At 36.4% G+C, this 14,197-nt stretch overlaps 1 protein-coding gene across 1 annotated transcript; it reads right to left on the bottom strand.

Annotated features, from left to right (window-relative positions):
- Positions 1 to 2,961: 2,961 nt before the first annotated feature.
- Positions 2,962 to 12,939, bottom strand: LOC100746273. Its single transcript, XM_012389699.3, has 13 exons — positions 12,809 to 12,939; positions 12,313 to 12,408; positions 10,792 to 10,913; positions 10,495 to 10,721; positions 9,862 to 10,000; positions 9,614 to 9,771; positions 9,082 to 9,150; positions 6,415 to 6,518; positions 5,428 to 5,549; positions 4,809 to 5,035; positions 4,209 to 4,347; positions 3,975 to 4,126; positions 2,962 to 3,097 (listed from the first exon to the last, which is right to left on the bottom strand). The coding sequence occupies exons 2-13, from the start codon at positions 12,381 to 12,383 to the stop codon at positions 2,996 to 2,998; spliced, it is 1,632 nt and encodes a 543-aa protein (XP_012245122.1). The 5' UTR covers positions 12,384 to 12,408; positions 12,809 to 12,939; the 3' UTR covers positions 2,962 to 2,995.
- Between the last annotated feature and the right edge of the window lie 1,258 nt (positions 12,940 to 14,197).

Here is a 14,197-nt window from a genome sequence, read left to right as displayed (position 1 = left end):
TAGGTTCTTCGTGGTCGGAAGTCTCTGGATTAGAATGACCCGATTTCCCCTCCGCGATACCCAAGACCAGTTTCGTTGGACGTTCTGGAAAGGTGACCTCGCTAGAAGAAGATGTAATTGATTGGGTACGATGACTGGCCTTTTATCATCGATAATTAGAAGACTGTATAGGAAACATTTATGGGTGGTGCATAAGTGACATAGATCAGTACTCGGCGACTATGCTTTTCGTTACTGACAATTATCTCATGTATCTCGATAATGAATCCTGTTGATCAATAAAGTAGAATAAACACCTGCTATATTTATCGATTATCGTTAATGTCTACGTTTGAAAATTCAGTTGGATCGCATCTTAACATTGGATTCACGCGGTAGTGCGACGGCTAATCACATTCAGAAGACTAGAAAGTCTAGAATCAGATTGAAATTCTAAAAAAACTCCTAAACATCGATAAAAAGAGATTCCTGGGTTTAGTAAAACGGTGTCTGGTTAACTTGACAGAAATCTGGTCTTGGGTGGGAAACATTTGATACGAAGTGGGGGTGCGACGAAAAATAAATGTAGTTAGTGCCATCTAACATTACCATTCTTACGCGATATTTTCGCAGATGCTACTACGTTCTGTGAGTGGCTTTCGTGCCGGACGAAAACCGTTCGCGAATAGCGTTATTGCAGTAGACCGCTTCTGTCGTAGCTGACGGACCTGAACGCGTCTTCGACCAGATCTGTCAGACACCTGACTGCTTGTAACAGAGCAGCGAGGAGAAGAGACAGTGAAAGAGAGATCAGTTTGCTAGGCACTAATGCGTTCTCCGAGGAACTTTGACTTCTGCTCGATATCTTCTTTCTCTTTCTCTTGTCGGAACTTTTACCGCCACCGGACTCTTTCTCTTTCTCCTGCATCTTTTCTACGGAGACTGAGGTACGCTTCGTTCTATTTGGTGACTTTTCTCGTGGACGCGGGGTATTTACCGTAATTTCTTTCGAAATCTTCGCCCTTTTCTGCTCATTCACGTTCGACATCGCGAAACATCGATTAGAAGAAATAGATTCGAGTTTCCTGCGAAAATCTTCCGTTTTCGCGTCCATGATAGTCCAACGTTTCTCGTTCAATCTTTTCTTATTTGTCATAATAGATTTATTTTGCGGTGTTTGCAACATTTCCTCCGACTTCGCTTTCCCGGTAAGATCTGGAAAATTCCCATTCGTCGATTCGAATAGCAAATTTTGCAAAGAACTTTTACCAGTATCACGTTTATCGGTAGAATCCAAATTCGAAAACGTCGAATTTTCATCCAGAGAGTTTGTCCTACTGTGACACTTGTCGCGGCAGAATAGTTTCTTCTCAGCACACGTGGTGTTCAGATTGTAGTCGATTGTTATCGATTCTTCGGGTTCTGACGAACAGAGTCTGATATTCTCCTTGGCTCCTTCGAGAACGATTCTTCGAGGCAAAGTTTTGTTAAGACTGTTTGGAATGAAGTTCATGGCTTTTTCATGGTTGCAATTGGGATCGGCGGTTTCTTCACGGAAAATCGTAGAACCGTCTATACAGTCGGTGTTGGAACGATCATCTACTGATCCTGATTGATTGTTTTCTTCTATATTAGTGGTGTCAGATGACTCTTCGTTGGAAGCGTCGAAGGCACCAGCACCAGCGTCGTCGTCTTCGTTGTCGTCTTTCATCGTTATATTATGACCTATCCAAACCTCTTCCTCTTCTTCTTCCTCTTCTTCTTCATCTTCCTCTTCATCATCATCTTCGTCTTCAGACCCAAGAGATTTTCTCTTGTTTATTACAGGAACAATACCGTCTGCGTACAGAAGATCCTGGACCTCGTATAGACTCTTCTCGATACTTGGACTTTTGTACAATAGGTTTCTCAATTCCGGTATATCGAGGTCTTGCACGTGAAGCAAATTCTGCTCGATATTTAAGAGACTCTCTTCTATCTGTACAAGACACTGTTCGATATCACAAGCTGGTTCGGAGCTTGGATCGCTTTTCGCGCCAGAATGATTAGTTTTAGTAGATTCATTATCACACATCTGTCCAATACTCGCTGATTTTTGCTTCTGATCTTCCAACACGCGATTATTAGAGCTTAAATGTTCTCTCCAGGATTCGATCGGCCAGCAAGCCGTCTGTAACAATTCCCTCGGCTGCGTTTGACTGTCATAAAACACTCTATAGTTACTGTGACTATTGGCTACCTCATAGTTGGTCTGCTGTCTAATGTCCCAACCTAACTGATCACTTTCCGCGTTTTCTCTGAAACTTCGTTCTCTGTTCTCCGACGACACACTATGATCACCATGACTGTTGGCTACTGAATAATTGGTCACTTCTTCTCGATTAGCATCCAGATAATTCTTAACGGTCAATTCCGAATATAACTCGCTATACCTAGTGTGACTGCTAGATTCTTTGTAAGCGTTTTCGTGACTGTTTGCCATAGGATAGGTCGTACTTAGATCGAAATCTTCTCGAGGCCTTCTTGTAACTACTCTTGTCTTGCTGTAAATGGAAGAGTCCTCTTTACCGTGACTATCAGCGTCATCGTTCTCGTCGTCTACTTCTATTGCTCCTTCTGGGTAGGGAATTTCTTGCGTTTCATCAGGCACGATACCAGACTCTAAACAGGAATCATCCATGAGTATGTAACCATCCAAGACATTTTCATCCAAATCGATCCAATTCCTTGAATGATCTTCACCCCATTTTTGTCTACTTTCTGCTTCATTCTGTTCGCTCGTCTGTCTTCGTCGTTCGCATATCGTAGGATCGTGTACATGTATTTGCACCGGGCAGAGGACGTCGGTTCTCCTCTCGACGTCGCAAGTGGATGGCGGTGTGGTCGCAATCAGTGGTGTGACCTCGTCTAAAAGGGCCTCACGGGATTCACGGTACCTGTAACCGGGACATGGAGTGTTTACTGGAGAGTGTGAGAGGAGATTGACGTAACCACCGGCGCCTCTGCCTATGAGCGATCAGGTGATCGTTGTTGCATCTCGATTGTGACCCATTGCGGAGTCCTGGCTTTCGTTCAGCGCTTCGTTGCTCAATCTTGTACGGTTAAGGGTGGATATAACCTTAATACAGAAAAATAAATAAACAAAATATGTTAAATTTACTGTAAAAAGGTAGAACTATTTATAGAATAACGGAAGAGTTGAAATAGTGAATATAATATTTCTATAAAATAAGACAAAAATCCAAGATAAAAAGCTGTGTTGGAAAATTCGTTTTTGAGAAAAATGCATTTGAGAATCATTCGAGTACATGTGTACTTAAGTGATAACTGATTTTATAAAATTCACTAACTTACTTTAGATTATCTACGTGACTAACTTAGTTAATATCAATATTTACATATTAATTCGCTCTTAAGAATTTATGAATGAACACGATGAATCTAATAAGTGACAGTAATAATAGATGTAGACTAAACCGAGTTCAGTTTATCATTTTAATCAAAATGTGATTTAATATGTTGTACATCAGTATATCGTGTCTTATCGCATATTTAATAAAAACTGATAGTTAATATCAGGAGTCAGTAGCACTTGTGGTACTGATAATAAATAAACTATAATATTGTGTCACCTACAAAAGTATGTCTGGACTATCGCATTCTACTATTTATTTGCAATTAGAATACAATATAATTTTCTTAAAATCTTTCAATGCAATGCAATTTTCTTATTTTGAACTTTTATCTCAGTTTGAGCCATAAAATCTCCTTCACTGCACTTGTATCATACTGTATGGCACATCAATTATTTGAAATTACTAATATTATTATGATGTTAATTAATAATATAATAATAATTTTAATTAATAATATAATAATAATGTTAATTAATAATATAATAATAATGTTAATTAATAATATGATAATAATGTTAATTAATAATATAATAATTTAACTTATTTAAAACAATTATTGCGATAATTATCTCTACCTACCTTTGGATGAGTGACTTTAACATCGCGAAATTCTTCGGTGAATGTCAAAATGTACACGCAGAATGCTGCAGCGCACAGCCATTCAGTGATAGTGCTAGCCACGTGCAATTCCCATCCGCCATCTTCCTTGTACCATTTCCGAGGATTCGTACCTGGAAACGAAAATACAGATGCATCGTTTTAATATGTAAAAGAAGAACGTGTTAAACGAAGGGGGAACACAACCAAACTAACCCTTATAGGCCAAGCGTGCCAGCACGCCAGTGATGAGAGTTACGACGAAACAAACGGTGCAAAAGGTGGATAATGCCGCCCGAAGGTGAGCCAGTTTCAACGAACATCCGAGTGGATGCAGGTAGAACGAACACACGGCCTGCGAACAAAACGCATGAAAAATGAGAAAGAGCCAGACAACGAAAGACAATGTAATGTCGTGAATAAATCAGCTTTCCAGGAAATTACGCAAGCCACGTATTAGACTTCATTTAGTACGATCCAATTAGGTGACATTAGTGTTTTATCCACGATCTTTCAGCTAGTTTTAATTTTTGTATTTTTATCAGACGGATGGCAGTTGTTGGATTCTTTTCGAGAGGAGAACGAAAAATTTCGAAAGCCACGTTTCATTGAACTATGTGGAATGAAAGCTCATGGGTATTAAATTTTGTAGAATAAAGATTGGATATGGAATAATAATAATAAGGATTGGAATAATTTGAGAGGAGAACTGTCGATTTTGTTTTATTATAGTTAGGTAAAATAGTTAATTCGTGGACCTGTACCTATACATTTTGTGATTGCAATTTCTTATTGAAATAAAATTTTTTAATGTACCTGTGTCCAAAAGTATGCAGTTCCACCACCGAAACATAGAAGAGCGCCAATAAAGTGTACCACTATGACAGATGTTTCTTGAAAGTTCGCGACCACCGAGAGGCCAAACGTCGATATTAGGCCAAAAATCAAGGCCCAATGATTCCATTTCGGTAGAGAATGTTGCAACCTAAACGTACTCGAACATTCTTTCACTTGAGAGTATCTTATGTAGACGAGGAACGACACTGAAACGATTCAACAAAATGTCAATTATCAATATGATACTGCAGTATGTTGCGTTCAATATTTCTTAATTATCATTTTTAAGATTATTCTATCACAGAGACAATAATACAAATAACACATATATCTATCAGTTATTTTTACATCAAACAATTTTCATCGATACTGAGACACTCGTTGTTTGCACAGGTTTAGATATCTCTTTTAAAATTTACGAGTCCAAGTTTAACGACGATCGCCTCCGAAAACAAATGCTATTTTTGCTTCGCTAAACTCTCGCTTATTCCCAGTGAACGAGAATCGAGGTCAGTGTACCGTGTGCGAAGTATCAATCGATTTTCTTCCTCCGAGTGTATCGAAGATTTAAATACATTTGTTGATGTTGGACACTCACTGAGCATCGCGATCATGTTGATAAACTGGGCGAATATGCAGCTTTCCGGTGCATAAGTAGCTGCATCCGAGATGTAAGGAAACTCGGCTTCCACATGACCCAATAGAACTGCTATTATGTAACTGCAAAATACAAATAAATCCATACTTTTTTATCGGAATATTTATTTACAAATTTTTTACTGAAAACTTTGTGAAAAATGAAGAAATCATAACATATTCCATTGCACTTAAGGATTAGATATAGCAAAACAGAAAACATAATAAATATTAATTACAAATATAAGAAGTTATCTGCATATTCAACAAGATGCAAAACAGTCTAAGTAACCGTATGTCGTCTCAGCATATGTTAATGTAATATTATATCTGCTTACGGTAAAAGATTAAAACACAGCATATTAATTACTGTCTTGGTCTACTAAATATGTTATTTTATGAATTGTTTGACGTCTATGTAGTCACGTGTTAATCGGAATATGTTTGTGATATACAATAATAAAGATCGAATATTATCTTCATGTTTATTTATATGTGTTTCAGTATCTGCAAACTAGTATTCGCAGTGTACTATGCAGATCTGCGTAATTTGCAAAACAAATTTCCGACGGAGAATGTTTTATGCTTTGTACTTTGCATTCAATCACACATGGTGCGTCGAAAATAAAAAAAGGAAACTCTCGAACGTTGAATTTAAATTAAGCAAAACTGACTGCACACAGGCAGAATTCTTTTGTCTACAAAGTTCAAAATAACTAAAAATAACAAAATAACAAAAAACGAACACTATGGATTATTTTTTAGTAAAGGAAAACAATATCTCCAATCAAAATTAAAGAAAACTGACTGCATATAAACAAAATTTGTTTATCTACGAAATCTAACGAAACCAATAAAAATAAAATGACCACTATGGATTATTTTGAACAAAGAAGAAAATACCAGTTTAACAACTCTTTCATAATTATCGAGCAATAATTTTGCTTACGTCAAAATAAAGACAGAAGGCAACGAAATGAACAGGATAATCGGAAGATAATGGAGGTTGACCAGGAAATCCTCCTTGTCCATGTTTCCTGTGTGCGTTTGTGGTTATTTTCGGCTTTCCCGCCGGAACCAATGACGTCAGATGATGACGCCCACGGAAGACGCCGCTATCGTGGAGACACACGCGTCGTTGCACGCGTCCACAAGGTACGAGCACTCATGCTCGTCTGTTCCAAGAGGCTGGACCTCTTATTCTACTTCCTTCCCACGGGAATCAGTCGCTAGAATGCATGGAGCTGCGGCCGCACTGCAATTCGATTGCCATTAACGTTCTTCTTCGACGTACCTTTGATTAAAAAATAACAATATGTCACGTGGCAACCTAATATAAAACGTGCTCGTATTGTTTTCAATGTCATTGTTTTCAATGTCGCTGTTTTTATGAATTTTAGTTATATTTTGATCTAGAATGTTTCAAATATGTGAATTCTGTCGAGTTGTATATACTACACATATATGCATATTGTCAGTGGTAAATATTTGCAACTCTATTTAAAGCACGAAAGGAGTCAGTGCCAGTCACTGCATAACTATATTTAACTGCTACAATAATATATCATAGTACTATGATAATGCTATAGTAAAATACTACAATAAATTACATTATACTGTATATTACACTACATGCGTACGATTGAAAGTAGATCACAAGCTGCGCGCCAGAAATATCGTACACGGTGTCTTACCAGAAAAACTACAGCAAGTGTCCGTGGCACACGTCGCGGTCGCCGCAAGTATTCGCCGACAATAGAGAGTGACACAACTCGAAACGCCTGCACGAGGTGCCGTTCTCGACGTGTGCGTTCTCACGCGGGCGTTGTCTAGGGACAGAGGAAAGGGAACCCTTGCAACGAAGCAATCTTACGTAGCAACGACGCTCGAAAACAGTCGATTCTTCCAACTCATATGGACATGAAAAAAATTGCTAGTACCTTTGACGTTTTCGTTGTCTCTTGAGCACCAACGTTCCTTCCACAAACTATCTCGTCGTACTGAAACTAGAAACTCTTTCGAAGGGGCTGCACACGGTTGAAGGTCTTCTTATCCAATAGCACCCGACAACACCTAACACTCTTTACACTATGTCGTTGACGATGTACGAAGAGCAAAGTACGATATTCCACTTGATTTCCTTTTCTTTCGGTTCTCTCGTAGTTACGTGATTTTCGAGCTTTTGTTTGAGAGGCCAGGGTGAAGAGCGAGCAGAATCACAGAGGTTATGGCCGACTGTGCGCGATCGATGTTGTGCCAGCGAGAACGGCGCTCTCAGCAGCTGCGCCACGAGACTGATGCCGCGCCGTCGTCGTTACTGACAGACGTTCTCCAAGAAACGTTTGTCCTAATACTACTCGCGAACGTGTTGCGATAATGCGTACATACATGTAGACGTAACGCTTATCAATACCGTTAAATAATCACCTTTTTGCTTTACGATCGTCCGGATGAATTTCTTCTAACGAATTTATGACTCTGCAAATTCTTTCTACTTTTCTACGAACTCGTTGAGACGCAAATATTCGCATTGAAACCGAATACGTATATCGAGGCGGAATTCCTCGAACATGTTCCTCGAGCGTGATCGGACGGCAGGCTTCGTTCTGCGATTAAAATCGATTCGAAGCAAACCACACGATATTTTTTGATAAAAATTTCATTCATATTACAAATTAAATTCGAGAAGCGATGGATTGGAAATCTATATCTTCATTGATTCGTTGAACGAGGAGTTTTTAATTTGGTTAGGAAGTTGCAGGTATCGACTGACAATTGACAACGTGATGAGTGCCAGTCGACATCCAAATTTGGTCGCGGGTAATACTTCAGGGCAAGATTCGCGCAAAATTTCCGCATTATTCGAAGTAACTTTGATCGAGTGAATAGAGAGAAAGATAAATCACGTTTGTCCATGGAGAGCAATTTGTAGTACGAACGTTCAAACAGCAAATTTTGCTTTAATGCTGGTAGATGATGACCTTTACCGTGTTTGCGGGTTTCAAAGTTGATTCGCGTCCTCTTCTGTGGAGACATTTGAATATTTGTTCGATCAACTTCATCGGGGATTACTATTTCACGTGATGGGTTTTATCGACCGCAAGAACAACGAAACGTCGGTATCTATCAGTAATTGAGGTGTGAATCGAGATAACGCGATCAGCTGCAGTGATAATCGAGCAAACTGTTGAATGAAAAGAAAAAGAAATAGAAGATACTCACACGAATAATTTAAAGAATTTTGTAAACATTAAACGTGGTGTTAACCCTCTATAATCAGATTTTTTTTCGATTTATAAAAGAAAGATATGATATGTGATATAATTATACAAAAATATACAAACTAAAGTATTTAATGCTTAAAGAATGAAAAAAATCATAATCAGATTTCGCTCCTTTAGTTGTGTTGATAAAAATATGAATTTACATAAACATGCGTAATGTTCTAGTAATAAGCAGAAAATAAAATTTCCAAAATGTATATAACTTCCAAGTTATATGGTGTTATAGAGGGTTGAATCAAAGAAGCAATTAAAAGTAATGTTACTAGAAATTATCTTCAAATGCATACGTTAGAAGGAAGATAATTTAATGCTTGAATATTCGAGGAGTTTTAGGATTCTTGAACTGGTGGATTTAGCTTGTGTGGTAATTTCAAATCTTGATCCTTGTCTAGATATATCAACTGAAAACAAAAGATTTGGAAGTCATTGCGATATTATTTTAACGCTGTTTTGATTGAACTCTGCTCCGATAAGATTAATTGAATCATGATTATGGTATAACTGTTTGGGAACTTTGAACACAAAGAGGAAGCACGATATTGTAAATTATGACTCAACGTGCAATATTAATCGCTTGTATCTATCGTGTGATATATACTTGTATTTACAATGGCTCGCGAAAATGTTCGAACACTTATCACCGAGAACTTACTAAAATTTTATTAGCACTATAATGAAACAAGTATCGCGAGGTATTTATTGCAAGTATACATTTCTCAGAGATCATCGAAGTATTGGAACAATTAACTATTCGCTATATTAACAGGCTATAATATTTAATAAGATCATTTTTAGTACAAATACTAATTTTTTTGGTTTCGCGAGCCACAGTGTATTAAATATAATGTTATAAGAAAAAAGTACCGTAACCACAGGATCCTCGAAATTGATTAATCGAAATTCTGGCACGAACGTTAGCAGGAAAACGCAATATACAATCGCTAGAACCCACTCGGAAATGGCACTAGCGACGTGCCAGGCCCAGCCACCGTCGGTTGGTAGCCATTTCTTGTAATCATCGCCTGCAATTCACAGAAACCTCATTATCACATATTATTGTCTGCCCGCTTATTATCATATCTCAAGTAAGGCAAGTGGAGAAATAATGTCACCTTGAAATTCTAACATTGAAATGTAGCCAGGTAGGATCGTGGTAATTGTCAAAATTAGCGTCAACACCGAAAGTGCTGCACGAATGTATACTACAATTCTGCCATTCACTGCTGGTACCATTTTGTGACTTAAATATGTCTGAAAGCATTATATATGTAACAAATATGTATTGTTTTTTTTCTTGTGTACAAAATTTAAGGAGATAGTTTATTTTAGATCTTCGAGAAGGTCCACCTTCTCAACATTTTTTAAATTAAAGAATATAGTCTTATGAATACACGTGTACAACTTTTTGTTTGAGGTTCTAAAGATAACGATGTTATAGCTCTTCGACGGCACACGAAAAGATATTCAAATGCATTTTTCTTAAATCTATATTTTTTGAAACCCTACTTAACTGATTAATGTAAAATTTTGTGTGCATCTTTCTTGAAAAATTGTTTTTTCCTATCTTTATGAGAAAGAAGCAGATAGTCATATTTCAAAACTATTTTGTTTCATTATGCTCTGTTACACAGGAGTAAATTTCCAGAATATATCTGGGTGAAACAAGTGATACGTACTATTGTTGGCAATAAAAACTCCCTTTCTAAATTTATTTCTTCTATCCATTTATAAGGAATCCACCGTACCTGCAGGCAAAAGTAAATGGTTCCAGCCGTGAAACAAGTCATTGCTCCGATCATATGAGCCGCGACAACACGGGCTTCTTGAAAATTCGCCAGAATATCGAGTCCAAAGCAACCTAGAACGCCGCACCATGCCGTCACAACAACGATTTTCTTGCTAACGAGATCGTTGCCCCTTTCGAATTGCCATTGGGAAACTTGTCGATGTCTAATGTATACGCAACAGGCGACTAAAATACATGTGCAGTGTTATTAACCGCGGTAGATATACGTTTAAACGTAAAACTAGTTGATATTTACGGAGTAATGCAGCTATATTAAGGAATTGGGCAAATATACACGATTCCGGAGACAAGGTGCCTGTTTCCGATATGTACGGAAATCCTGGTACTACGTGGTCCCATTGCACCGACATAGTGTATCTGAAATGCAATTGCTTTGAAAATGGATGCTCGTATATTACATGTAGAGTGTTGATTTAGAAAAGGGGATTAGTTAAACTTTGATTATAGTTCATTTATTACATAAATTGTAGATATAAATTATAGATGTAGCCTTTAGATGTACCGATAACGTAATTCCAAGTAATGCTCAAAGAAAATAATATTGAATAATTTAGATTTAGAAATGTAGTAAGTAAGAAAATGCAATGTAAGAAGCTTTTTTTAAAATAATACAGTGACCTGCAAAAATCTTCGTACATTTTACACAAAGACCAATTTTGTTAAAATAAACTCTTAGAAAATTTCATACTGAAGTTAGTGCATTTTCTGCCAAGATGACTAAGAACTGGTTAAGAAATAAATATATTACATATGCTTGCTTTAAATTAGAATGACTTTGTCATAAGATCTACGACAACTTCTGCGGAAAACTATATATGCTCAGCTGAAATGAAACAAATTTTCTTCTCTAAATTAAACAATTTAATAATTAATAATCATTTATGGCCAAATACTAATAGTAAAACATAATCACATTTGAAAGTTAAATTCAGTAATAAATCACGATAAGTTTAAATTTCGCTAGAATTTTTCCCTAATAAAAGAAGCACTTTTAACAAGTATGCTGGCTTTCGATATTGCAAATCCATTCAATGTCACATGGACGATTGAATGTGTCTTTATTTACAGAACAATGATCCCTGCGAAGTGTACACAGCGGAACATAATGAATCAAACTAATCGCGATTTACATCATGCTGTCAGATACAGAATGCGCGGCTGTCGTTGTTTCTGATACCGTGGCCTTGATCGACCGCAAAGCTAGTTAGTAAGCATTAGTTTTACTCGTTCTGATTACGGCTTTATTTTTGCTATGAATTGGCAATCATTGTGTTAATGTGAATCCATATTTCTAATCACCGAACCTTGTTCTGTTGCATCCTTTGAGTCATTTTCGTTCGAATCGTCTTTTTCCATTGCTGAGAAATTCCTCAAATTTGAAGAAAATATTGAAAAATCGTTATTGGAATATTATGATACGGCTTTTGGTTTCAATTCTATGCCAAAAATTTCCTTAAAATATCGTAAGTGGTTTCCTTAACGGAAACTAAAATAAAATTGGAATACAAAAAATTGAACGACAGCAACAGATATAAACTATAAGATTAAAAATAAGCAACATTTTTATAAGAAAATATTGTACTGGTGATGTGTAATTTTTGACAATTAATTTAATCATAATAAAAATTTGATTACAGTAATATTGTAATAAGAATTGAAAGTAAAGTTTAATGCAATTGAAGATGAAGGAAATATGATCATTTAACCAAGAATTCAGTTTTCTCCGTTGAAGCTCATTTTTTCTTGGTAGACTTACGTAATTAGAAACGTTACCGGAATCAGAATAAAGAGACTTAGTGGAAGAACGTGCAACTTTCCGTAGGACATCCTGGCACTCGTTCGTTTCGAAGCGCTGAAAAATATCGTGTCTTTTACCAAACTGTACTATCACTTTCCAGATACCTTGAGTTTCGTAAACGAATATAGTTTCACTGAATAAAAATCTTAAACTAAGAAGTATAGTACAGTAAGATTTTTATGATACAATATATGTTACTTCAATTTTAAACTTCAAGTATGTTTAAAGCATTTATTGCAGAGCCACCGAAAAATTTTCATTTCACCAATTTATAATTGAAATTGAAGATAAGAGGCTTTAAAGATAATTTAAAATAATGACTAAATATTACGGCAAAGAAATGCTAGTTAGAATGCCATTATTTTCGAATTAGTTGCCTGGTAGAAAAGTAAAATGAAAAGTAAAATTTTGCTTATTCCAAGTAAATCTTTCCCACAGAAATGTAATTCCTTACCTCGACGATATAATTGGGTTTCTGGGATTATTTTTCACTAGATGAGATAGCTGCAGCTACGCCAAGGGGGTACCTTCATGGGACGCCTTGGAGCGACTGCTCATCAGCGCTGTTAGCGTACCTCTTGTTCTACGCAACCTGGCGATCACCGATTAACGCACACGATTACATTGCATAGCAATTAACGCACCGCCTGATTCCATTCTCGATCAAGTCTGTCTCATTTTCATACAAATCGATTTCCTTCTCGAGGACAGTCACTTGAAATCCCCTAAATTGTAACAAGTATAACGAATTCTCCAATCTCTAAGTTACAAACTCATCTAATTTTAGTTCAAATATAAGTATATTCTATATTCAACATAATTCTATGAACATACTCTATATTGAATTGATTTTTCTTGATTCTATATTAAGAAACTGGAACTCAAATTTGCTTAATTCATTAATTTATTTAATTCATTATTTTGTTTTATGGGTTCTTTTTTCTGGAGGTTCTTTAATATTAATACTTTAATACCGTAATTACTTTAATCCTGTCGAAAGCATCATCAATACTGTCACCAAAACTATGTTGCAAACTGTATAATTTCCATATTTCATTCGACTGGCGTAATTTTAGAGATCCGAATCTCAAAGCGTGCCTCTGAACATAGATAACGATGCAGAGGTAGATTAGATAAAAAGAAGAATTTTTTTAAAATATGTTTTGTAGGTTTGCTAGTCAACGAAACTTACATTTAGCATGGCCAAAACGCGACTAAAGAGAATTAGAATTTATCGATAAAGCGTTGCTGGTACACGCTGAGTCGCGTTCGATAATTCTCGCATGCCAATGCACGTAACAAATGTTCAACTGTCGGCTACCAAGAATTCGTAATTAACGCCGCATTATCAGCCTTACGTACACCGATGTCGTAATGGAACATTTGGGGATACTGTTCCAATTGCATAATTGATTTCCTTCCACACAGCTCTCTAGTCGTAATTGGAAAGAAATTCCTCTATGATTTCTTCTCGTTAAATAAATGAAATGCTTTTCATTTCTTCCTAAATGAACGTTATATTTTTTAAGCTATTTAACCGGAGAAAATTATTTTTTAATAATTGATTATATGTTTAAAAGTTTGAAGAATAAGGAAGATACATTTCGTATCTCGAGGAAAATTGCAAGTCAAGCTATATATAATGTTATCTCAGCTTTAAGAAGTTAATTGCAGAGAGACATGTATGCACAAAGTAGGTTAACGAAGGAAAATATTGACAGAATCGCTTTACGTGCACACTATATTTTTTAATTTTTTGTTACTTTAAGTATTTCACTGTTTTCGCATTTATTGTTATTTTTATGTTGGGAATAAATTCCTAATAAAGAAAGGCAAAAACAAC

The sequence above is a fragment of the Bombus impatiens genome, unplaced genomic scaffold (genome assembly GCF_000188095.3).
Source record: "Bombus impatiens unplaced genomic scaffold, BIMP_2.2 scf_0653, whole genome shotgun sequence".
NCBI lineage: Eukaryota > Metazoa > Arthropoda > Insecta > Hymenoptera > Apidae > Bombus > Bombus impatiens.
This window is presented reverse-complemented; position numbering and strand designations above follow the sequence as displayed.

What these genes read in the sequence shown, in the direction of transcription:
- LOC100746273 (XM_012389699.3), bottom strand. Translation starts at nt 12,383, where the DNA reads ATGTCCTACGGAAAGTTGCACGTTCTTCCACTAAGTCTCTTTATTCTG. An exon ending in CTGCATACTTTTGGACACAG is followed by an intron (nt 4,348 to 4,808) that starts GTACATTAAAAA and finishes TTTTGTTCGCAG; the next exon opens with GCCGTGTGTTCGTTCTACCT. An exon ending in GGCACGCTTGGCCTATAAGG is followed by an intron (nt 4,127 to 4,208) that starts GTTAGTTTGGTT and finishes TTTCGTTTCCAG; the next exon opens with GTACGAATCCTCGGAAATGG.